Genomic DNA, 25,823 nt, shown 5'->3' on the forward strand with positions numbered 1-25,823 from the left:
TTCTCAATCTCAAGTTACCATTTATTAAATCTACAAAGATGGAAACAGCACACACAATATCATATCCGAGCGATGGTTTCATTGAACCGACTTTGTCAGTTGTTCAAACACTCAAGACATGCACTGAATTAACAGGATGGATGCTAGGTAGAATTAAAATTGTTATTGTTTACTATGAGTTGCGATTAAGTCCTTTAGTTTGTCCGTGTTGGCCCCAGAGAACAGATCGATCTGTAAAAATAGTAACAAACACAACAAATATGTGAATTTAAAAATAAATAAAACAACAGCTCTTGACAAGTTGACACAAAAACGTTATGCTTACTTACCCTCTCTCCATTCCTATAAAAGTGGAAGGTGGGCATGCAGTTGATTTCATATTTAGTGCTGACTTCCTGGAAAGCACAAGTGGAAATCAGTCGAGGCGCAAGTGTCACTTTACTTTTTTCCAGTCTTAAACTGTTGCGACTTCAGTTGAAGTTTACGTTGGGCCAGTTGTATCACCCAATTTGCTTGGTCAATTTTGGCTGTAATTGTGGAGGAGAATAATTTTGTAACTTCAAATTCCACTTTGTTTGTACAAAGCACATGTTGGAAAACAAACATTGCTTCCACACTAAAAAAAAAAAAATCTACATCATGCTAGAACTTGATAATTTTCATGTTTTAAAGTGATACTCATTGTATTATAACATTAAACTGATTTTTTTTTTTTGCAGGTGTGGCATTTGTTTCTGTAAGAAAACCTTATAAAACGTTTTTTTTTTATTCAACAGAGGAAGCGGGAAGAGGAAATGCAAAAAACAAAATAATATTTTCCATGCTCATAGGGCCTCTCTCCACTCCTTAAAAATCAAAATGGTGCCATTCATACTCCATAGAAGTGACGTAAGTCGCTTAATCGCCTTTCGGAAACTAACATCACAGAGGAATGGCTCCCTTATCCAAAAATGGATAAAACATGGGTTTCAATTGGTCAACAGTGGCCACAATAACAGAGTCTAAAGATCCAACTGGATGTAAACAAATAATATTAAGAGCTCAAGTTGGAAATAAAAATCTACTTTTATAACATTAACATAGCCACAATGGTTTGCGAAGAACGTTGCAGCATTTAAGATTCTTAACATTTTATGAACACTCCAGCTTCTAAGCAATAGCTAGCATACCTCACACTTATCCACATCCACTTTAAGGAAAATCACGTCTGCGTAGTCCGATTGTTTTGATGCTGCCTAGAAGAGAATCAAACGCATAAGCTTTTGTTTTGCCATCTCCACACGCAACGTACAACAGAGGACAAGTGGCAACTTCATCAAAAATATGGCAGGCATGGCCATCATCAACTCACTTCAAAAACAGGACCTATCATTTTGCAGGGTCCACACCACACGGCTGTGAAGTCCACCACAATGAGCTTGTTGCCACTGTTTTTCAGGTAGCCCTCAAACTCCTCCTGAAAACAAGAAATTAAGAAGTTGAACAAATACATGCAGCACAAACTATGATCCTAAAACACTTTCAAAGCATTGTAAAAGTCTGAACATGATTTAAAAAATACATAGTTTACGTAATTTGCCAAAACGTGGATAGTCAATTTCTCCCGCTGACCCCGAACGCAACATGACGTCAGCATGAGGCGATGACCTGGTTCGATCTCCATTTTGAGGTAATTCATCATAATTTCCATGACGGGTATCTATCTCGCTTCGAATAAATTTAAGTCGATCCGAGACACGCACTCGAGCGAGATGAACTGAAAGCTAACTGATTAAGGTGAGTTTTAAAAGGGTGAAAAATCACTAGAATGACATATTTAGCAGCATAACGTAGTTGAATAATAAAGTTTTTAAGAGACAAATTAAAATAACCCGTTTTCCCGCTTCAACAGGTCGACATTTCGTTTCATATTAAACCTTGAATTTTAGGGGTCCAATATATTTTAAATGAACTTTTATTGTCGTTAACTTTATTTGGATTAGAATAGGCGTGTGCCCGGAAAAGTTAGTGTGCGGGTGACAATAGCATCAGCGTTAGCATTAGCGTTAACATTAGGCCCCAATGTGTTCGAATCTATCCAATGGCTACAGAGTTATCTCCCTAAGTCTGCTGAGCTGCTTTTATTATTTCCATTTTTTAATATCAACGACATACTTCGCGCCTTTTATATATTTGTAATCTACTCTATAATTACTTTTACGTAATTACGTCACTTCGAGGACCAAACTATTACTCTCGTAGTTACGTGACAGCTGAAAGTCCAATAATTACAGTGAATGGTTGCAACCGTGTAGCAAAGGGTGGGAACAATCGTGTAGAGACATGCGAAATTATGCTATTTTGAATGAGTATAAGCAAAACTAAGGATTCAAAATTGTTTGACGAAACGCTTACTTACCAAGGTTTCAATGCAGACGAAAACCATGGCGATTGTTCGTAGGGGAAAACACACCTCGTTTCTGTAGAATGCTTAAAGGCGAAATGGAAAATGACTCAGTTTCTGCGCAGGCACGGCTGTGGGCTGTTCCTTTGCAACACACTCCTCCCTGCGTCAAGTTCAGCCCAGCCACAACAGGAAGTCGTGCTACTTTCCAAAATAACAGTGGTAAGTATCAATAGTTATTCCAACCATTGGTTATTGCAATATGTACACAGTGCCTTTTAATGAAGGGTTTACAGCCAGCATATACGGTTGGATTTTGTTTTTTAAGTGGGTTTTTAAATTCATATATATCTTTCTTTACCATTACTTTGTTGGTAGGGTTCAGCACCTGTGGCTGCAACCTGAAAATCCTGTTCGAGCAAAGACTGAACACTGAAATGTTACCCCACACGCACTCCTTTTCTATTTGTTTTCCCACACATACTGTTGGGCTGGTTTGCACAGGGTACTATCTACACGTTTTTGTTGTTTTAATCATTTCAGTTTTGTTAATGTTCCACAAGCTCTGAACCTATATATATTTTTTGTGTAATATGTCAAATCTTATTTGATTTACCAGCATATGAAAAGACGGGTTTACACACATCAGCGTTGCCCGAACAACCACACAACCAAGTGGTTCACTTAACTATAATAAATTACCAGCATCTTTGGTAACCATAGTGACGAGCCTCTCATCACCACTCACCTGTTGAGATTTAAATCAGCCTAAAATGACAGGCAACACAATGATGGTCCACTTTAGCAGGAGTGTATTTTTGCTAAATGTAACCAGGCTAGGATTTTGTTTTGTTTTGTATTTAAATAAAATAAGGTTTTGTCTTGCTACCCTACCACTGCCCAGACACATGAAGACTGGAAATTGCCAGAAATATTTGCAGCTGTGTCATTGTTGGCTTATTAATAGCCTCCCCTGACCAATTTTCCTCTCAACTTTTATCAATTTTGGAGTGGTGACCAATTGTTTGAAATGTCACTGTGCTATTGTTTCTCCACTTCATGTTGGCAGTCTTTACTGACTTATATTGGATATTTAATACCTTGGAATTTATTTTGTACCTTTCCTCTAACTGATACCTTTGAACAACGATATCCCTCACAACGGTGGAAAATGTTTTGAAATGATTTGTCTTGGTCACAAAAACCTGGCATCTGGACAACAATTTGGGTGAGTATATTTTTATTTCCATTGTAGGTGTGCCAAGCTTGTGACATCATATCCCAAAAGACTTGAGGCTATAATTGCTTGCAATTGCATCATCACAGTATTGCGCAAAGGCTGTGAAAAGTTTAAATGTGATTTATTAGTTTTGTAAATTTTCAATACATTTTCAAAAATGTCAACGGCAACAAAAACCTTGGGTTGCCGTTATTGCGCGTTGTGTGGTTTCGAAAGTTTCCATCATTCCGACCAATAGTACTGGATTCTAAATCAGACAGCCACATTAGCCTTGCCGGTGTTTTCTCCTCGCAACATTCCCATGAAAGCCGCCGGCATGTTTTCAAAGCCTTTGGTGACGTGCTCGCGGCTGTGCAGTTTACCCTGTGAGGCGGAAACAAAAAACAGTACGGTAATTATTTACGAGGTAGGAGGAACGGCAGGACATCTAACAACAACAACACGTTTTTCAGTGACAAACCTCTTTCAACCAGCCCATGAGCCTCCTGAGGGACTCCGGGTTCTTTCGTTCCCATCTGCTTTGCATGAAGCCCTCCATCTTGAGCTGCTTGAAGATCATGGTCATTTGAGGATACGAGCCTGTCGAAATGACAAATACAAGCTCAAAATGGCTCCTGACATCAGGTGTGGGCAAAGTAGAGCCCGCAGACCACATACAGCCCGCTTCATTCTTGAACCTGGTCCACTGGGCTATGTTCCTGTCATATTTTTTTTGCTGTTTTTCCTCAATTAGGTTAGTTAAATCATTTATATCATAAAATAATTGGTTTATTGTCACTAATAAAAACAGTAAAACCAATTAAAAAAACAAAGACTTCTTTTATTGGCAATTTTAAGTAATTATAGTTCAATTAAAATGATTAAACATGCGATTTAATTATTCAAAAAAACAATTTTGCATACAAATTTACACCTTTCACCTGCATTGCATTCCTATCATATTTGTTGGACTAATTCAGTCAATTCCCCACCTAAGCTCCATTTTCTTTCTCAAGCATATTTATCTTATTGGTTAATTGATTCATAGGATAAAGTGGAAATATGCTTATAATTGATGCCCATTCTAAAATGTTAAATTCCCCAAAATATTAACAAACCTCCAAGTTCCACACAAAAAAAATGGGTGTTGCCAAAAAAAATCACACATTAAAAAAAAAAACATAAATAAGTGAATTAAAGCCGCTGTAATTGTGAAATAATCAAATATATACATATATATTTATCAAGAAATAGTTGAGAATTTTATTAAACATAATTTTATGTTTACTTATATATATTTTTATTTTCCCAGTAAAATAATACAATAAAAAAAAATAGAGTTAAATTATACTAATTTACATACACATTTTTAACCTAACCTAATCTATGAATGGCATTGCTCTTATGTACAATTTAAAAACTAAAATGTGAAATTTGTTCACCTCTGCCTTAGTTTATCAGAAGCACAATGTCGCCCCCTACTGAAAAGAAAATTGCAAAGAGGTGACATATTGCCAGATGTCAAATATACAGTTGTTCCTGTAATTAAGTCACTCAAGTGAAAGGGGAGTACATACCTGTCTGAGCCTCAGTGTCATTGTATGTAGCTATACTTCCACACACGGCTATTCTTCCAAAATCTTTCATCTGTGACATGGCAGCACTTGCGAAAGAGCCTCCCACCTGGAGAGTAATCATATAAATAAGTGCAGAAAGCAATTGAAAAGCTATGATCGTCATTTACCCACGTTTTCAAAAAAGCAGTCATATCCGTCGGGGGCGGCCTTCCTCAGAGCTTCCTCCAGGGAGGCCACCGTTTTGTAGTTGAAGGCCTCGTCGAAGCCGAGCTCTTTGAGAAAAGCCACCTTGGCGTCGGAGCCCGCTGAGCCAACCACTCTGCAGCCCTTCAGTTTGCCGATTTGCCCCACCACCGAGCCCACCGCCCCCGCCGCCGCGTTCACCAGCAAGGTTTCGCCCGATTTCAGCTCCAGGACTTCTTCGATTCCGTAAAGAGCCGTCAACCTGGTGACATCGAGGACGTGCAATAGGTAAGAATTGCACCTTTTATCTTTTCGGGCATGTTGAGTTGAGATTTTTCTACTTCTTTGTCCAATACATTAGAATGAAATCATTATTTGCTATTGTTTTTTTAGATTGCGCTTGGTGTAAGATGTTTCAGAACCACTTTACATACAGTAATAACTTAACTCCTTTCTTACCCAGGCATGCCGACAGTGCCCAGAGCCAAGGACAAGGAAACGTCCTGAGGCCAGTCGGGCATGACTGGGACGAGGTCGGAGCCGTCCGACACGGTGTGTGTTCTCCATCCACCCCGCCCGACAACGTGGGCCCCTACGGGAAATGCTGCATTTTTGCTCTGGACCACCCTTCAGAACAACACAGCGGAAAAGAGTGAGTGAGTAATTCAAAACAATTCCATCCCAGTGAGTCATCCTGTTTGTTTATCTGCGTCTGCTGTGAACCACATGTGCAAGATGTGCTCTCCCCAAACATTCTGCTCCTTACTTGGCCACTTGAGTTCCGATCATCACATCTCCTTCTTTCATGCGAACGCGGCTAAACGGCCTGGGGAGACAAATATGACGTTTACACATTTGGCGACACAGACTTTCAACTCACATTATAGAGCACTTTAAAATAGGGCAAAAATTATATAATCACATTTTTTTTTTCCTTTTAATGTTGCGATTGCAATTTATTATGCAATTCTTTTTTTTTTCAATGTCAATTTTTATTTTTAACAAACACAAGCAATAAATAAATAGCTACTATTATAAACAATATCAGATTTAGATAGAAAGATTTAGAAATTATTTCAAAAAATCTTAAAATTAATTCTAAAATGAGCCAGCAGCAGCATTTTGAATCAACTTCTTTCCACCCACCTCATGTAAGGGTCAACACTCAGAAACAATGCCTCCAAAAGCACCTCTGAAACAACGCAAGCAGAAAACGGTGACGTCAATACGACGCAAGGACGTTAGTTTTAATATTTTAAAGTCAAATAAGAAAAAATGTCATACGTCCATCTTTCGGTTCTGGGAGTTCCTCCTCTTTGAGCTGGAAGTCGCTTTCCTTGGGGAAGCCTTCGAAATGTTTGGTCAGGATCCATGTCTTCGCTCGAACCATTTTTCAGCGTTTGGGTCAGCACCTGGAGGATAACAAGATGGACACGCACTAGTATTAAGTAAGACAAAAATATGATGTAACAAAAGGGGGATTCCACAGGTTTAACCAAGGATGGACAAAGTATGGCCCACTCCATTCTTTAATCCAGTCCTCTAATATTTCTTGCAATAATGTAGCAGTTTTTTAAAACCGCATTGGAACATTAAAATGTATTATTCAATTTGCTATTTGACTTATTGTAAATAATAAGGCTTGACCGATACTGATTTTTTTAGACCGATGTCAAGTATGACCTCTTTGGTACCTTAACACATAAAACAATAAAGATATGAATTCCAGACATAATATTTGACTGTTTTACAATACTTTATCCTTTAGCATTTTTTCAATTTTACAGTAGAGACTAGAGAGAAAAATCAGCAATGATTTATTTATCTCTTTTTGCTGATTGTTATTTGCTTTGGGGTGTTTGAATGTCTTTGTCTTTTGTCCTGTAAAGAAAACATTATCAAAAATATTAATTTTCTTTTATTAAATAATTTGTTAATGGTTATTAAATGACAAATTATATATTTTTTTAAATAAACATGAATTTGATTATTAATAAAATGGTTTACCGACAATACAGAAATGTTTGCCAAATTAACAAATGTGCATGTATTTTATTTCATACAATGATTGGGTGATTATTATTACCGTAAATAAGTAGTTGCAATAAGAAAATAAACATTAATTTTTTCATTATGAATAAAGTAACCATTTAGAAAATAGTAAAATAACTAATTACATAGGTTTTATTCAATAAATTAATTGTTTAATTATAATTAGTTATAAGTAACATTTTAAAATGCGCATGAAATGTTTTATTATCAAAATACACTGTTTACATAAAATACAAAAATCGTCAAATGGACCGTTTTATGGTTTTCATTGTATTAAATAAAATAATATAACTAATATAAATGGGGAAATTTGCATTTAATTTTTTTAAATAATTAATTATAATATGTTAAAATTAACATGGATCATGATTTTATTATAAAAGGGATTTTACATACTGTATATTTAGTTGTAGTCTTTCTTTTGTTCTTTTTTGTTTTTTTACCTCATTACGTATGCCCTGGCTCAAATCCCATGTGGTCCTTGAGAACAAAAGTCTGAATATCCCTGGGTTAAACTAATGGCATGTACTTCATATGCCGTATGAGACCAAATATTGTAGGCTCTAGAATGTAGTTATTTAATTAACTTTTTTTTCTTTTCTTTTTTACGTGAGATGTTTAGTGGGCGCACTACAAACAATAGAAAACGCGATTTAGCAGGTTCCTCATACAATTACACCAAGAAGTCATCAACGAATTTAAACGTTCCACTTTGCTTTTTTACCCCCGGTATTTTTGTTTTTCCTTACCAGTTATGTCGACTGTTGTGCGAGGAAGATGGGAGTTCTGATTTGAGGATTGCGGCAACTTCTATTTGAGGGCGTTAAAAGGGGCGAAACATGAGCGGAACACTAAATATGTAGGTCGCACGCGATTGGTCGAAAGCAGTTTACGTCATCCCGCTGAGAACGTCTCCTGTTGATGACGTATGGTGCTTGAAGTTGGCGCGCGCTTCAAGTGGTTACTTGCTAGCTACTAACTTGCGGGAGTGCGTGGCAGAAATTGTGAGTACTGTCTGTTACTGTAGTGTTCTTCAGTTGGACTTGAAGTAAACGTGTCACGGCAAAACAGCGTCCCTTCAACGTTACCGTCTGGTGCAATGTTAATCATTTTTTTTCTTTAGGCAGTGGTTCTCAGCTGTTGCTATTCATTAAGCACAATTAAAAAAACAAAACCGTAATGTTCTATACTAGCCCGTGAAAACGTATTCTTTAACATAAACACCCATGTTGGAAGTGCCTTCCTAATAACAAAATGAGAATGAGCCTGCATGTACAACATTTAATACAGTATAATCAAATCATCACAATAGCACAAAATACAACCATAAAATTGGACTTGTGTCTTGATACGGATTTTCCCTCCCCCTAATGTTTTCCAACCTTTATTGAGCCAAGGCACATCCAGATATATTTTACGTGATAGGATAGGTTCCACAGAAATAATCTTCATTTTGTGAATAGAGAAGCAATAGTGAACTGGACATGTGTACCAAATACAAAGTGGATTTTTTTTTTTTTTTTTTTTTTTTTGCCGTGACCGGCAACTCAGTGTGTACTGGCTTGCGGTCGCCCCGAAAGTGCAAGCCAAGATCACAGGATCAAATCCTGCTTTGTACATTTTGTAACTACAATTTCTTGACGCAAAGTGTGTCCTACTGCCTGATAATTGCTCTGATTTAGGGTTAGGCTGATAATGCCGATAACAGCCTCTGACGGTAATGCTGATAGCAGAGTATCTTCGTGGCAAAACAAAAGAAAAGCCTCATAAAAAAGACGCAGAAGGGGGTGAAGTGAGGCAGGAACCACACCCATTGGTTATGGACCAATTAGAACCATTCAAGGCAAAATAGCGCCAGCAGGAGAGTTGCAGGTCGCAGCAAACTAGCCACTGCCTACCAAATAAGATTCTTATAGCTTAAGAACTCATGTTCATATACAGCAGTATGGTCAACTGTTGTTTTTAAATGTGCTTCATAAATAAATTGGACTGGAAGGAAAACGGGCATTAACAAGGTTTATAACATCTTTATTCTTAGGAACCTCCCATCCAGCTGTGCTACAACAACATACGCGCCATGTTAAACGGTGGGCAGTTTGTGGAGGCTATGGCTCGCCTGGGCTATCCCGACGCATCTTCACTGGAGGCCTCAGAGTTTGACTGGCTTTTCAACAGTTCCCCTGAAAACCTTCACTTCTTGCGTTTTGTCTGTCAGAGCCTGAACCAGAGTAATGTTTTGACCACAGAGGAAGTGCGGGCTTATCGGGAGCTCCAGAAGACTGGCAAGCCCATCCTGGACGAAGCAGCCTTAGTCAAGGTCCTTAAAACTATTGGACCATCCGAAGAGAGCAGTGCAGCTGAGGAGAGTTTGACCGTAGAAGATTTGGAAGCAGAGCTCCAAGCACTGATGAAGGAGAAAGCTCTGAAGCAGCAGCGTTGCAAGAGGTTGCAGGCCATGGCTGCTTCTTGCGTGGACGTCGACCTCCGATTCATCGCCGAACAGGAGAGCGCTGCGTCTCAGTTAAAGGAGGCTAATGCATTTCTCGGAGCTGAGAACGCCAATACTAACGCTGAGCTCCAAAGCCTCACAGACAAGGTGTGCGAGCTGGTATCGCACCTTTCCGCTCAGCCAGAAGCCGCGCACGCATCCGCCAGCAGAAGACACGAGCCTCTTCTTTCTAAGCTCTCTCTGAATCCGTATCTACGACAAGAGGAATTCAACACCAAAACGCTCTCCGCTTTCACTCGAAAGCACTTCCTCGCGGACCTTGTTGAGACCTCTTGCTCAGAACGCTTCCACGTGTTGGATCTCAGCTCTTGTGAAGGTAGAGAGGAAGAGGAGGACAAAGAAAAGAGTGAGGTGGAGCAAAGGAGGACCGAAATAGCCAGACTTCAGCGAGCGCACATCGTGGCCCAGCACCAACTGATGCAAGCCACTGCAGAGGAGAAAAGTGTCAAGGCCGGGCTTGACTGGCTGTCTGAAAAGTCCTCAAGCATCAAGGTAAACATCACTAGACTAGAATGTATTGGACAGTTCAGTGCTTCAGCGTCACTTCCTTTGGTTGACCTTTTTGCCCTACCAGAGCAGTGCCAACTCAGCCTCGCTTCACGTGCGCGAGGTGGCCTCTCGGAAGGAATTGCAAGCCGTGGAGGCGGAAATCGAAGATCTGCTCCACGGACCGGTGCCCCCTGCCCTTCAGGAGTCTGCCCGGCTGCTCAATGTGCCGGTGGTGAAGGGAGACCTGGCCCTGCAACTGGCCAGGCAGAACTATCTTGCAACCAAACAGAATGAGGTTTGTTAGCGAAATGGCCTCTTGTGTTTTCAATATAAGAATTACTAGTCTCCTATTCTCCATTTTATTCTCCTTTTGACTCGATGATGCATACTCAATAAAAAAAAAATGCAGTATACTGTATATCACAACTGTCTATTTGTCTTTAGATAATGTACCTTGTGCCAAACATGTAGGCCTTCCCACTGACAATATAAAAATGAAATAGTAAAATCGGTATCAAATTTCCCTACCAGGTACAGGATCATCTCCTCCGCCAGAAGGCCTCCTTCGATGTCCTCCACTTGGCTCAGCAAATTGAGTTAAGGAAGTGGGGGGCCTGCCTGAACCATCTAACCAATGTGACAAGCAGGCTTGTCAAAGAACGCGAAGTCACGTCCCTCAGATTTGAAGCTCTGGCACATCCCGAGCTGGCATTAAGCATGAGGCCCAACCCACTCATCACTAGCAAGGACACCACTTTCGGAAGGTAACATGATTACAATAAACCCCCTCTACTCATGGCGGATACATCTAACATCTCAGTCGATAAGTATCACTTCACCGATACTTTCTTGACACCAATTAATAGCATACTTTTAGCCAGGGCGTTGCCGTCATCTTGTAGACATTCAGATAATTCAAGTTGTAGATGTTTCAGACATTTTGCACAGTGTAGACTTTGAACTGTGAGCAGGATTTCAAAAATACTGCTCAGTGTGGTTTACAGCTCTATATTGTTTGTCATAAATGTTCAGGAAGTGTTTTAATTCAAGGTTTTAATAAGGTTTATATTTGTTTATAAATGCCACAAGATAGCAGCAGAGCACCGTTTTTGTTTAAATTAAACTTCTCAACTCCATCATAGTTCCTTGACACTCAGATTTCACGATATAGTGAAAAGCACTATTTGTGCTAAATAATTCTCCTCAAGATTTTGGTACCTAGCTACGATCCACAGTCGTTTGCTTGGCACCACATTTATAGCAATGCTTCTGTAATTTACCAACCTCAACACAGTTTTCTCACCACTCTTCTCCCCTAGACTGCTGCAGATCCTCCACCAGGATTCCTCCCACGGGAGAGTAGAGCCTTTTCAGACATACGAGGCACTGGACCAGGCTGCTTGTGGTCTGGCAAACAACCTTCAGGCGTCCCGTGAAGCGCTAGCAGTAAGCGGCAGGGACCAGTACTTTACAGTGGCTCAACTTGAAGGCCACTGTGAGGCCCTTCACAGGGCCGTTACCACTGAGTTCCAGCAGCTGGTCTTAGGGCCACAGGTATGTCCTCCAGCCATTGCTGACCAGGAGCTCCTTTGTCCTAATGCACAGGTGGGTTGGTTTTCATTTTTTTTTAATGCACATTATCTTCCTGTCTACCAAACCATGATACTTTTCAGAATAAATGTGAGTTAGACTTTTAAATGACATTTGGTGTGGGAAGCTGGTGGCACGATGTGTTTCCTTTTTTGACTCATAACACATCCCACAGTCGTTCAGGATAGTCGTCCAGAGACATCTGACAATCAGGCCTTTGCTGACTGATCAGACAAAATCAGTCCTTATAGACAGTATGTCGCTATGGGTTTATAGCTTTGAACTCTTATTTCCCATCCTCTCTCCACAGGAGTTGATGGAAAAACTCAAAGAAGCAGAATTGTTGCTGCAGCATTTACAGAAGGCTATCCAGGAAATCACAGGCAAGGTCAAAACGAAGCGTTCTCAGCTTGAACACAGTTCTCTCCTCAGACAGGAGAGGGAGCTCTATGTCTGCTTCCACTTGGATGTCAATCTCCTACAGAAAGTTGTTGAAGACCTGGAACGACGAATTAACCTGACAAGAGGACAGCCATAGTGTTGTCAAATGGAATGAACGCATGGCCACCATAAATGCTGATCTTAACATTCTGCTTTTGTGTTAAAAGAAATTCTGTTAAGATGACAGTTAACCTTATATGAATGTGATTGTTTTTGGTTTTGAAATGTCCTAGTTTTCTGGTAAATAAAGCACCTGTTATGGGTTTGTCATCGTCAATAAAGCACCTTGCAATTTCATTTATAGGCTGAAATCTTTTATTCTTTATTCCATCCATTCTCTGAACCGCTTGTTCTCACTAGCTGAACATCTTTGTCATGCAGTTATGCTTGAAAGTTTACATAGTTGTAAAACTGTAAAAAGTTAGATGTACTTAAATGACACAAAAAATGCTTTTAATCATCACCACCAAAATTTGCATGCTAATCACTACTTATGTCAACTTCAACCTCTGGAAAATATCTAAGTATATTTGGATTTTATGGGCATTAAGCCTTCTTTTTCACCATGCAGTGCAATTATAAGTTTACCCCCAAGTGTATGTAAACTTTCAAGCACAACTATATTTTTTGCTATGGAGTGACAAACACCAACTCAAGTGACAGATTAATTTTGTTTTTAACCTGTAGCCAATAAAGACAATCGTGCATTCTGTTGTAGATTTAAGAATAAAACAACACTATCGAGATGGAGAATCCCAGCACCGGAAGTCTGTCCATCACTGAGCAGGAGTTCCTGGATGGTCTGCTGGCTGACTTGGAAGAAATCAACCAAAGTCAGAGTAGGATTTAAAGATATAGTTGGTTTTGTGTCATACATGCCACCAAAACTTTGACAGTACTGTAGTACAGCTCACCTACATGATACATTGCAGATTTTTTTTCTTTTGTGAAATGTATACTAGTCTATTGTGGAAGTCATTTTAGGAAAAGATAAAACTTATACTACTACGGGAAGGCAGTTATAAAGATTCTTTGGAGCTGTCTAAACATCTGTTTCGGAAACTTGAAATTCAAAGAAAGAATTATCAGCAACGTGTAACTCATTTATATCTGGTGTAAATCTCTCATAAAAGACAATTTGGCACATATCTCGATACATGAGCTGCGAAACAATTCAAGGCTGTAACGATTCTAAAATGTAACAATTTGATTCCGTTTGTCAAATCAAAACTGAATTTTCCAATTTGAATCAGTCTTTGTTACACCCTGCCAAACTGCAAAAAAATAGAAATTGAGAAGGGCAAACGTTTTCACTGTGCTGTACACTGCTTATACTATGGAGAGAGATCCGAAGTAAAATGACTAATTGTGGTTATTCATTTATTGTGCTTAGGTCCTGACTTTGCCTTTGGAACAACACCTGTGGGAGTGAATCTGAGCAACCAAATGGATACTGAGGCTTCCAACACTTTGAAGGAGACCATAGGAGAAAGGATGGACACACAATGGTAAAAAAAAAAAAAAAACATCAGTCAAACACATTTTTGTGGGTCATAAAGACAGCAGTAAAAACTTGTCATTGGCTCCCAGCAGTGCAACTGGGCCAGGGGTCCTGAGCAGTAATCCTTCTCCAATGGATGCCGGCTGTGATATCGAGGTCAATCAGACACAATACGATGCAGCGATTGATTCAGAACATATGGAGGCTGATTTAGGACTCACGTGGCTGGATGAAATCTTCAACGACCATTTTGAGATTGTGACATGGCCAACTGACATTTTGGAAGATAATGTGAAAGAAAAACTCACACCTCACAGTACTGACTTCAACAAGGGTCCATTTAGTCTAAATGTGGTTATGGGAGAGAACGACCCTATGCGGTGTGACAACATTAGCAGTAGTCCTCCTCCTAAGGTTGAGGGCGTTGCCACCTATGTCAATCAGGTCGCAATCGATTTTGGGATCCCTTCAGCAGACATGGAGATAGCTTTGTGGGAAGATGGATTAGGGAAAAACCTTTTTGAGAGCTTCGAAATGACATATTACACCAGGGAAGATGCTGAGAAAACCCCCCACCCGCCTCTAAGAACTGACCAGCATAAGCGGCTGTCTCCAGCGAGTGCATATAATTGTAAGGAAGGGAGCGACCTTGACTGTAGTCCCAAGATTAGAGATGAACAACCTAATAGTGGCAGTTCCAAAACAGATGTCAAGTGCCCCACTAGGGAACCACTGGTAGACTGCACCAACTTGATGGATACTAAGTCCCATACCAACACAGGTAAGCACGAGTCATTTCCTTTCACATGTGCAGTAAATCTGTTTCACAACAAACATAATCTGAAAAACGCTCTGACTTTCTCTTTCTCTCAGGGAAGCCATGGAGAAAATCCTGCTCAAAAGGAGTATTGCTGAAAGTGAGTGTCTATTTGGAATCTTACAGTACAGTATTACAAGACCTTCAAAATGGCTGCTTTGAAAATGATTGGGGTTGTTTGCAAAACTACATGTACTAATTCAACTCCTTTACTTAAGTAAAAAAAAAAAAAAAAAATTAGTAGTGTACTAATAACACTCTGGTTTTCTGTTCATTTAGGGCCAGAATACCTCCTCCTTTAAGCAAAAACGCAAGTTGCTCAAGTCAAAAAATGCTCCACCAATGAAGTCACACCATTACTCTTGGCAGAGGCCCAGCCATTCATCATCAGCCTCCAAATCAGCTACTCACACTCAACAACAAATGATGGTTACTTACAGCGACGGCGCATCCACCAGTGCCTCCAAACTTGACTGGCTGGTCGGAATTCTGACCAGGGACCCTAAAGTGAAAAGCACTGAGGCACTGAACCCAGATGAGAAAATGCAGATGATGGAGAATGTTAAGCAGGCTAACACGCTACTGCTAACTTTGGTGTATCACAGTGGTACCACCCAGTTACAGTCAGAAGAGGTAAATAGGGTGCATTTCTTTGTGATTACGATAGCCGATACAGCCTTATAAAATAAGATCTTACGATTACATCTTCAATCGAGTTTCTTGTAGAAAAGCACATGTCTAAGATGCCATTAGTAGAAAAGGTTACAAGAGTCTTCTTGCGCATGTACTGCTAATAATTGATGTGCAATTTTTCCAAATTAAATCAACTGGGTCATCATTTGTCTAATCATCCCGTCCTAATTTGTTATGACAACAAATTTGACTGTTCTTAAATGTGATCTGTGCTTCTGCCACACTCCACAGGATTTTGACCAGTCAGTGTGTGGCCTTCTCCTACTTCTCATGAATGATGTGGACAGCAGCCATGAGAGGCAGTCGCTCAGCCAAAATGACCTCCTGCTGTACCATGAACTTGCCTGCTGCCAGACACAAACCCGACAGCAGATTTTCACTGAGTGTGTTAGTGCTCTGCCCCATGTGCTTGTAGCAGTGTTCCGTATATTTTGCTTTTTGTACATCAACAGAGACCTGCTGCTGATGATACAGTCACGAGATGCCGCCACAGTGTGCTACGGAACCAAGGATTTGCTTAGTGCGGCTCTGCAGTCGTGCAGACAACACCTCAGCTGGAAACAAGGCATAGCAAACACGTATCTAAACTGGGGGCTCTCAAACCTTTCGTGTCTAGGGACCTCTACCTTATATATACACTATAAAGCCTATCCCTAAATGTAATAGGAATTTTTTTTTTAAAAAGAGCCTTTTTTTCTTTATAAAGTTAGGCTAACAGTCATTGTTGAAATACATTTTAAATTGTTTTGCGCACCCCCAAGCCACAGCTTGCGGACGCTCGAGGGCCAGAGTTTGCCCCAATTTGAGAAGCACTGATCTAGATCATTTAGCACAAATTATTTTATGTCGCAATCAAATCTCACCACAATTTGTTGTGCTTGTGAAGTAACCTGCACCTTAGCATTTCTGTCACCTCTAGTGTCAGGCTGTCTTATCCAGGACCCTCAGGTGGCAGGGTGGCTACTGGACCCTGAAGATCCTTGCACCTGCTTCCAGAAACTACTTCAGAAATACAAATGCAAAAGCCTGTCTCCTGAAAGCCCTGCCAATGTAAGTATCTTTAAGTGCATATTGTCATTGTGACCCACAGAACAACTTCATGCTTCAATCCCAGGTCTTCTCAGAACTATATTCCCTCTACTACCTGAACAAGAAGCTTTGTGATAAAATATGGGTAAAAAATATTCTCTTTGACTTTCACTCACATATCTCACATATACTCAAATAGTATGTTCATGTTTTTTTTTCCAGTGCCAGGGCCTTTGGAAGCTGTACGCAGACATTGAGCTAAAAATGATTCCAATTCTAGCAGGTGATTGCCTCGTGTCCATTCCAAAAATTGGCACTTATCATTCAACAACTGGATACGCAGGTTAATGATACCGTTTGTCGTCTAGTGGAAGAACATTTATTTCTTCCACATGTCGTTGGAGTAGATCCACAGTAACAAAATCTACATCTTAAACACATTGTAAACATCTCCGGGGATTACTCGACATCATTTTCAATAAATAAATGTCAATGATTTGTGCCGATTAAGTAAAATTTGGCGATATTTTAAATTTAGTCTTTCACGGTTGGGAATCACTTGTCCTATAGGGTTCATTGCTGGGCTCTCAAATTATTCCATGCGCTTATATTTTTTCCAGCCATGGAGAGCCAGTGCATCCAGATGGACAAAGATGCCTTAGACAATATGTCAGACCTGCTGAAGGTAAGCAGACAAAAAGCAACTCGTGTTGTGTCATGCTACTTTACCACGGTTACTTGACACATATAGACGGCCGTGATCGTTCACGTTCATTCATGACACCGATGTCACTTTAGAGGGAACAGGTCTATAAATAAATAGAAAATTCAGAGTTTGTGTGTGTGTGTGGGGGGGGGGGGGGGGTCAAGAAGGAGCATCACTGTCTGCCTTGACCAAATGGCTGAGTCAGGTTTGTTTACACGAGCATCCGGGTGTTGTTTGCAGCAAGGCTGTCAAGGTCATCTCTGATCCTACTAAGACTGCTTCTTTCTGTGTGTTCGTGTTTGTGTGTGTGTTGAATCCATTGCTGAAGGCCTCGTATTTAATATTAATCAGCAATCTGGAACTTGCTGTGGGGTGAAAAACGATTTTAGGTTTTGGCCTCAAGTCTAAAAAGTCTCCACTGGGTGCGAAGGCCCCGTCTTTGTGTTATAGGGTTCCCTCAACACTGTATACCAAATCTCATTTAGTGTTGTCCCCTGTACACGTGCATCTTAATAGGATGCGCAAAAAAATCTCAAACACCCATGCATGAAAAACAACAGGCAGTTGCCAGTTTGGTGTGAAGCAGCCACTCGGGTACCAGATTTCATGAAAAAAAAGGAAAAGTGCCCTCCGGCGCCCAGACCAGTTTCACTAATCAACAATAAATTGGATGAACGTGTTTATATCATAAGAGGATGCACAAAAAAGTCGGGCATTCTGGTTTGTGTGTGTTCTTCTTCAGTCAGAATCACACATTTCTGCCGCATGGTTGCCGCTCATTTTATTGTTTACTTTTTAATTTATGTTGTGTCTGACAGACTAAGATGAACCAGTTGGAGCATGACGCCCATCTAGCTGCTGGAGAACATTTCCTACTCACCAGCACTATCCAGATCCGAGAAGTCAGTAACTTTAACTCGATGTGTCGGTGTGGGTTTGACAACTCGTAGCGCAAATCATTTTGACATACAAATATAAATACCCCCCCACCCCTCCAAAAAAAAAGAACATCGGAAATCAGGCAATTTTTGTCAAATTTTCTATATTGTAAAGCTAAAGAAATATTTAAGGACAAAGCATTATTAAAAAAATTAAAAAGTACAATGTCTGCTTGTAATTCATATTGTATATCTTCATTTTTGTATGTGTTATGTAACCCCAAAAAGTAATTGTATTCATTATTTATTTTTTCTTAAATTAATCAGCTGATTAATCGTGTGAATTTCATACTGCCATATCCTAAAAAGCCTATAAAAACAAATCCATATCAGTTGGTCAGGTTCTGTTGTTGTTTTTATGTTCCTTCTCAATTGAAAAGATTCTCTTTGAGAAACTGCGCCTACATGAACGCTTGAACAGGAAGACGCTTCCCTGGAAAATCGGCATACGGGAGGATACTGCATCAAATAAAACAGTACAGCACAACTCTGCATTTGTTAACAAAAAAAAAAAAAAGAGTGAAATATTTGTTGAAAGACTAATTCTCTGTCTTTGTTGCAGTTGCAGATGTACCGGCATCTGCATCCTCTACCAGACATTATTTTAGAGTATAGAAAAGTATGTCATGGTTGGGTGCCACTATTCTAATCTTAATAGTCTGAGGATGAACTTGACTTGGATTCCTCTGCAATTCACTAACGTCTGCATTGTTTCCGTCAGGTTAATCAAACCAGGCTGAACTTTGTCGACTCTACTTACATGTACCTGATGACTAAGGTGAGCTGGGTTTGATGTGGCGCATCTCGAGTGTAAACAAACGGAATTCCCTCCCTGTTCACTCTTGACAACTCTGCAGGGTTACATCTCCCCGAACTGGTCGCAGACAAGTGTGGTGACGGGCAAAGTCGTCTCATCAAAGCCAGTAAGTGCAGAAGTGTAACTATCCTTTGTGCTGAATTCCAGCAGTTAGGGTTTGATTTTTGTGTGGAATGTATCTACTTGTCTGTTGTTGAAATCTCCACTGCATTGCAAAAATCATCATTCATAGGTTTTTACTAGTGCGCGACAAATTAATCAGCCAGGCTGATTGTATCAGCTGATGTTTGGCCTTCTCAAAATTATAATAATCAGCAGGTGTTTTAACGATTAAACATCAATTATCCTACTTCATCATGAAACAGTAAATGCTGCTTGGTTTGTGTCAGCAGGAAGTAAATGACATGCATTGCTGACAGAACGTTATCCTGTGTGCATTATATCCTAATATATGTTGATAAGATTTACTGTATATTCATGGTTAGAGTGAATTTTCAATGTGTTGTTAGCAAAATGTATGCATCTATCTGCTAACTCAATTTGTGTGTTAAAATGACTTTCTGCATGGCCAATAGAACGCAATAAATGGGGGTTCATCGTATTTATCCTATTGGCATATTTTCTGCTGGACATTTTAGATATTGTTGTACTTATGCCATGCATAGTCCTCAGTCTTTGTGCCTATTTTTAGCAATTATCTTTTGAAACAAATCTCAGAATTCACGTTTAAAGTATTTTTAAGGGGTTTTTTTCTGCTAAGGAAATATTTCCTAACCTCCGCCCTCCCCTGCTTGATCTGTTTTTAGATCTCCTGGAAGTCAAAGTCTAACTGTTACTGCCCTGAGTCATAATGCCCACTACCTCTCTCCCACCCAACTCCATTTTTTAGTGCTAGGTCAGCACCAATCTTACTGCCAATGCGGTGCAGAGGGAGCTTTAGCGTTTGTAATCGCAACGTGAAGCAAATACTAATGTGTGTTTGTGTTTTTCTTATGCGCATATGTTCTATGATTACACATTTAATCGGCAAAGGGACTAAATTGTCCAACACTGCCCTCCAGAAGTACTTCAGCTCCATCTGTTTAACGAGTAGTTATATATATATATTATATAATATTTCCATATATTCACTTTCCCTGTCTGTCTCTTTTATCCCTTGGACTACTGGTTTGTATTGTTGCCACTGTTGCACATTTACATTGTTGTTGTGTGTCCACACCCTGCCTCTGCAGTCCTTCCTCACCAACCCTTGCCTCTGTCACTCCCTCCCTATGTCTGCTGAATAATAAATGAGGTGCGGAAGCAGAGTATTCCCCCCTTCACCCCCTTCTTCAGATGACACATGACTACACTCATTGTAAGGGTCAAAGCGAGCACATGTAGGTGTGTCCGTTCCTTCAGCACACCATCCATGTTTCTAAAGGTGGATGCAGGGAGATCATTGGTGATTGAAATTAAATTGCTGACTCTTTACATCAGAGTGCGTGCAATGGGACTGATCACTTTTCTGTTTAGCTTGCGTTGCAGGAAAAAAAGCTGCCCATGTAACTGTGTATGTGCAGCATTTTTCTCAGATTACTCCGGGCTGGGCTAATGATTAGAGCACGGTTGCTGCTATTTAAAGACGCGTCGGAAAGTCTTGAATAATAAGATATCCGGTGTCATGTATGAACTTACATTTGCTGCTTGTGGAGTCTCAAAAATGACATTTAATTACAAAGACAGGGTGTCCCAGATAATTTGACATCATTTGGAATATGACATTACAAGTCACTGGCAAACAAAATTTAATTGGCTTCTCAACTTTTATTAAAAAAAATCACTTTAATATTTACAGTATAATATCACATTTCAATCATTGTACACCATTTGTTGTTAAGGGCAAGAATCATGTTAAGTGTTTTGGAATCACAGTTTGTATACAGTATTTAGAGTTTCAATTAAAATGTAGTGCATCCATAAGTGAAAATGGCATTATTGTCTTTGTGGGCACTCATACCCATAACAGCCCGCTCCTCTCCCAAATTATTCCTATGGTGAGGTTCTTGTTTGTTCACGTTTGTGGCGAGTTGGCACTGTATAAATAATGTAAAACTGACATGACTTTAAATACCTGTCAATCCAATCAGAGGACTATTGCAGAGTCGACTGTATCTGCTTTCAAAATTTGTTATTTTTTACATCCTTTCTGTTTTTTTTTTAACCCACACTAGAACTTCGAAACCATTCCAAGAGAGACACTTAAGGTCACGTTGATGCCTCACGTCGAAGGTAAGGAGCACACTTGAAGTGGGCAATGTATGTCTCGGGGGCCATATATGGCCCATCCCATTCTTTAATACGACTCTGGTTCTTTGATTTATTGCAAATAATAGAATAATGTAAATCTTAAGTACTTTATTACTTGGTAGGTTCATTAATTATAACAAAATTAAATGTTATTATGGTTGTTTGACTGGTAGTAAAGATGAGTGACAGTTGACCTTTTTTTTTTTTCATATCCACGCGGCAAACACTTATTGACCTGTTTGTGGAAGAATAAAGCATCCATTCCGTTTCCTCCATCTGTTGGCATGGCCAGGCCGTGTTATTTGACACACAGGGCCACACTCAGCACTTTTTCTGTATGTAGATGTGTGCGTGGTGATTCATAGGCGCTAACATCAGCACCTCTGCTCGCCGCCAAAAGCTGCTTGTCATCAAATCCTTCTTCTCATTTTCCCCCATTCCTCCTCCTATCCCGCCTTTTCCTCCATCAGCACCCCAGCATCCTCACGTCCGACTTTCTCCACTGTCAGTAAACCTTGATGTTGTTTTGTTGTCGTGTTGATGTAGCATCATCAGCACCAAGGCCAGCATAGGAGATGCAAGCAGTGTCCATAAGGGATGAATTACAAATCCCCCCCCCCCCCCCCCCAGTATTGTGATTATAAGTTAATACACTTTTTTTCCAATATCCTCTTCCCATGTAGTTTTTTTTTTAACAAACACAAGCTATAAAATTATTATACATAAATGTTTTGATCTTATAGCCCCTGTTTATTCCATCCCCATGACCCATCAATCCCCAAGATCCAGCAATAAATCAACCATGGTCTCTTTTTTTTTTTTTTTTACATTGTTGAAGGTTTCCAAAAGTAAAGAGCCTACTGTATGTATTGTCGATAGTATAGATATGTTTTCAAATGTAAGGTGTAAAATCAAAACATTGCCTGAAAAATAAATACTCCAAGTATAGATACCAGAAAATAAAGTATTCACACTTTTCATTTCTGACTTAATTCTCCACAGGAAGCGAGCCAGATGTGAAGAGTATTCATCCTCGGGCCATATACATACCTGAAAAAGACAGGACATTTGTTGCTGCAGGTAAAGTAATGACACAGTGTTAGATACACCGGCAAGAGTGACATTTTACACAATTATATAAGCAGAGAGATAAAGCTGTTGTAGGGTGCACACAGTTTTTCAACCCAAACAAGCATTCTCGCACATTGTGTAGTCAGGCCAGGTTGCCATGGAAACAACTCCTTCAGGGAAGCCCTCACTTGGCTAGCCTCTCCGTGTCCTTCACTAACTTATGAGAAAGCACTATCCAATTGCCAGTGTCCCGAGGAAAGGTTCAACTCAGAGGCATGTCAAAAGTTATAATGCGTGTCAGAATGTTATGCGAATTATTCTGGTTTACATTCAGGGAGAATTTACAATGATGATATTTAACCCTAACACCAGGCAGTTGATTCACTGTGTGTATTTATTATTTGAGTCATATTGTGCATGAATGTGTGATATTTTCAGGCTTCTGCCAATTGGAGCCGCGACTCCTGGCTCACTTCTCCGGTGACCGCGAACTGCTCCGCCTTGTTACTGACCCTGAGGCTGATGTCTATGCCGTTTTAGTCTCTGAATGGTGGGTTTAACACATATGACAGGTTTTATATTCGTAGTATTTCTCAGCACAAAATGCATTTCTGCCTTCATTTCGAAGGGGTTTGCTTGGTACCTTTTTTTTTTTTAAATCTTACGTGCGGAAGTGATTTGCAACAGCCAATTTAATCTTGGCTCCACTCTGACGTAGACTGTCTCTTTAAAATTTAGCAGGATTATGCAAACTGAGTTTCCAATTGCGATAAGCTTCTTTGCTGTTGCTCATCCAGCAGGAGGCAGTATCGATCCAATGCTTTATAGCAGTGAGATCTTTGATCCTAAGAGCATGAGCCTGGTGTCAAAGGCCACATGTTATCGGCCTTTACAGGTCCTTTAGCATTAAACTTTTGGGACTTTTTAAGACCCCTTTTCATGTCAATGTACCGGTATGTTGCTTGCACAGTTCTTTTTTAGAACCACAGGTTAATCAAATTCAGGGGCAATCAGTACTAACCTAACGTTCAAAAACATCCCTTTTATGCCCTTCATATGAAGCTACCGCAAGAACAGAAAAAGCATGTGTTTATGGGACAAAGCTTGAGGAAATGCATCCTGACATTGATACTCTGATGAGCAGTGGCAGCGCCTCGTCAGCACTCCAGAAACGTCACTTTGGAGAGGCGTCATGTCATGTCATCACACCCTGTCGGATGCTTCCTCACATCACTACTCATTGCTGTCTCTGTCCTTTCCTGACTGCTACATGTTCCTTCCCTGTCCTGAATACGTCCCCTCTTCTAGCTCCTGATCTACATTCCTTCATTGTAATCACATAACATATAATTTCAATTACATTAACATTTGATTCCCAGTTTGATATCAATGATATTCATTTCAGTTGTCTGTTTCAGGGCGCAGAAGCTCCTGCTTGAGGTGACATCAGCAGACATAGAGGAAGCCAAGCACATTGTGTCCTCCATTTTGTATGGGACCGGTTAGTACAAATGGCATCTACTTTCTATAGGGCTTGGATTAATTAAGGCCATGGGTGAGCTGAAGCCTGTGCCAGCTGAGTTTGGGGTAAAAGAGGAGGTACACGCTGAAAAACTCCAGAAAGGTTTGCGTGAACAGAGGTTCGAGCCTAGACCTCTCGGCTGTGAGGCAAACCGCTACTCACCATGCTGCCATTTGAGCACAAACTCATGCCATCAAAGTGAAAATATAAAAAGCCGATATCATAGCACTTTGTGCACATGTTGCACAAGTATGTTTCTTTCATGTTGTGGAGTAAATAAAGATAAACGGATAATGGGCCCTCGTGGTCTGTATAGAATCTATTTTGTGTGTGTGTGTATGTCACCGGTGACCTATTTATGGTCCTCACACGTGCTTTTGCTCATGAGTGCACATGGACTCTTGTTCATCATGACATGTTGGTGACATGCAACAACCATGTTGATGTTGGCGCGTATAATTGCTATCAATCTGGCCAGACACAGGTTCTATGATGAGCGAGGTTAAAATGCTGATGCTGGGAAATAATGAAGGACTGCGGCACGAAAAAGATGAGGGCGAATGTAGGGGAAAGGGGTTATGGGGCCCAGTGAAGAGGAGGGGTGAAGGAGGGTAAACAGAAGATAAATGGTGGGAGCTCCTGATCAGCATAGACTGACAGCGCCTAGTGGAGAGATGTGTTGTCGTGGAGACGGAATACTAAGATGAAGCATTCTCTGCAGGACACTAATCAGGCCACAGAGGAGGGGCAGATCTGTGCTACACACACATATACAGAGTCAACTACAGTCAGTTGTGCCTTGAGATACAAGTGACCCAACTTAAGTTTTTTTTAGATACGAGCTGTCATTCATTCAAGCACTATGTAGTGGCAGTGACCTTCACTCCACTCGCCTCACGATACGCACAAGTTTAGTAAATATTGATTACTATGCCCCAAAAAAGTCCTCTTAGCTAAAAGCTAGCAAATAATGCAAAACACCTAGTTAGCATCCAGAGTTGCATTTTCAAAAGAAATAGATATGTAACAATATTCAGTACTTGATTCTAATTGATTGGCGGGGCCCTAATCATTGCATCCAAATAGAATATTTTGTCTTTCTCAAAATTGTCCTCACATAGTTGGAAGCACAGAGTTGTCAAATACATATTGCTCATACAGTGCCCCTCCACAGGTCGTGAGTGCCTAGCCACCACCTTGGGGGTGAAATCACTGGAGGCCCGCAGATTCCAAGAAAACTTCTTCCTGAAATTCCCAAAAGTGAAGTCCTTCACAGTGGCGATTATCCAGCAGTGCCGTGCACAAGGTACATTTGTTTTTTCCCCCGAGGTTGATTTTGCTTAGGACAGAGGTTTCAACCAACACTTTGAAATGATCTTGGCCGAGGAAGTGGATGCACACGTATTGGCAGCATGAAGATAAACTGCAGCAGCTCAATACTGTTAACTGCATATTGGACTTGAACTGCCAACGCAGCACACCTGAGACTTGAACACACTCAACTTACAAAATACTGTTAAGGCTGCACTTAACAGAAGTGTGTCAACAATCTATTATTTTTAATTACATAATGAATAGGAGGGGGCAACATGTTGCTGGGGTGGTTAACACACCTGCATCACATTTGAGACATCCCGGATTTGAATTTTGTCTTCCTTCCAAATTCTTTGGTTAAATGGTCACTTTTTGCCCATTATGTGAGCATGAGAGGAAATAGAAATGAAGACGGAGATTGACTGGCAACCAGTCCAAAACATTCCAGCTCACACACAAAATGCTGTTACAGTAAGTCTGCACTGAGCAGAAGAAGCGAGTGTACGGATTTGCTAGGAGTTTTATCTCCCCTGTGTGTGACTCGGAGATTCTGGAAATCCCTTTCGTTCACACACATGCACTTCCATACATAACATACGGGATGATACAGTGTCAGCAAGCACATTCCAGCGTCACTCACAGCCACGCCAGTGCACACATGGAAGCAACATTCGCGGCCTCAA

The 25,823-nt window shown here is 40.3% G+C and overlaps 3 protein-coding genes across 10 annotated transcripts in view; 1 reads left to right on the top strand and 2 right to left on the bottom strand.

Annotated features, from left to right (window-relative positions):
- Positions 1-2,567, bottom strand: txnb (thioredoxin b). Its single transcript, XM_086058437.1, has 5 exons — positions 2,399-2,567; positions 1,352-1,456; positions 1,170-1,235; positions 330-395; positions 1-231 (listed from the first exon to the last, which is right to left on the bottom strand). Exons 1-5 carry the CDS (start codon positions 2,423-2,425, stop codon positions 163-165), a joined length of 333 nt encoding a protein of 110 aa, XP_085914563.1. The 5' UTR covers positions 2,426-2,567; the 3' UTR covers positions 1-162.
- The window catches only part of LOC147159539 (HAUS augmin-like complex subunit 3), a 26,679-nt gene continuing 2,502 nt past the window's right edge, over positions 1,647-25,823 (top strand). The window contains exons 1-23 of one of the 8 annotated variants that reach the window (XM_086058421.1): positions 1,647-1,776; positions 2,509-2,605; positions 13,162-13,282; positions 13,837-13,951; positions 14,034-14,725; positions 14,818-14,861; positions 15,041-15,394; positions 15,686-15,837; positions 15,907-16,019; positions 16,374-16,504; positions 16,569-16,628; positions 16,706-16,766; positions 17,104-17,168; positions 18,008-18,091; positions 18,508-18,603; positions 18,690-18,746; positions 18,849-18,905; positions 18,985-19,050; positions 21,158-21,215; positions 22,236-22,313; positions 22,743-22,854; positions 23,723-23,805; positions 25,001-25,132. In XM_086058421.1, the coding sequence (XP_085914547.1) occupies positions 13,189-13,282; positions 13,837-13,951; positions 14,034-14,725; positions 14,818-14,861; positions 15,041-15,394; positions 15,686-15,837; positions 15,907-16,019; positions 16,374-16,504; positions 16,569-16,628; positions 16,706-16,766; positions 17,104-17,168; positions 18,008-18,091; positions 18,508-18,603; positions 18,690-18,746; positions 18,849-18,905; positions 18,985-19,050; positions 21,158-21,215; positions 22,236-22,313; positions 22,743-22,854; positions 23,723-23,805; positions 25,001-25,132 (2,704 nt within the window). In that variant the 5' untranslated portion in view covers positions 1,647-1,776; positions 2,509-2,605; positions 13,162-13,188. Of the gene's footprint in view, positions 1,777-2,498; positions 2,606-2,761; positions 6,015-8,298; positions 8,419-9,452; positions 10,416-10,497; positions 10,708-10,943; positions 11,177-11,731; positions 12,018-12,312; positions 12,741-13,161; positions 13,283-13,836; positions 13,952-14,033; positions 14,726-14,817; positions 14,862-15,040; positions 15,395-15,685; positions 15,838-15,906; positions 16,020-16,373; positions 16,505-16,568; positions 16,629-16,705; positions 16,767-17,103; positions 17,169-18,007; positions 18,092-18,507; positions 18,604-18,689; positions 18,747-18,848; positions 18,906-18,984; positions 19,051-21,157; positions 21,216-22,235; positions 22,314-22,742; positions 22,855-23,722; positions 23,806-25,000; positions 25,133-25,823 lie in introns of those variants that run through there. The other 7 variants (XM_086058423.1, XM_086058424.1, XM_086058425.1 and 4 more) reach the window with 7 other exon arrangements.
- ptgr1.1 (prostaglandin reductase 1, tandem duplicate 1) lies at positions 3,607-8,284 on the bottom strand. The gene is made up of 9 exons (XM_086058432.1): positions 8,164-8,284; positions 6,647-6,774; positions 6,509-6,554; positions 6,129-6,188; positions 5,822-5,989; positions 5,351-5,624; positions 5,180-5,285; positions 4,084-4,202; positions 3,607-3,986 (listed from the first exon to the last, which is right to left on the bottom strand). The coding sequence occupies exons 2-9, from the start codon at positions 6,750-6,752 to the stop codon at positions 3,876-3,878; spliced, it is 990 nt and encodes a 329-aa protein (XP_085914558.1). The 5' UTR covers positions 6,753-6,774; positions 8,164-8,284; the 3' UTR covers positions 3,607-3,875.

This window comes from Leptonotus elevatus, chromosome 17 (genome assembly GCF_054856555.1).
Source record: "Leptonotus elevatus isolate MCC_2025b chromosome 17, RoL_Lele_1.0, whole genome shotgun sequence".
NCBI classification, from domain to species: Eukaryota; Metazoa; Chordata; class Actinopteri; order Syngnathiformes; family Syngnathidae; genus Leptonotus; species Leptonotus elevatus.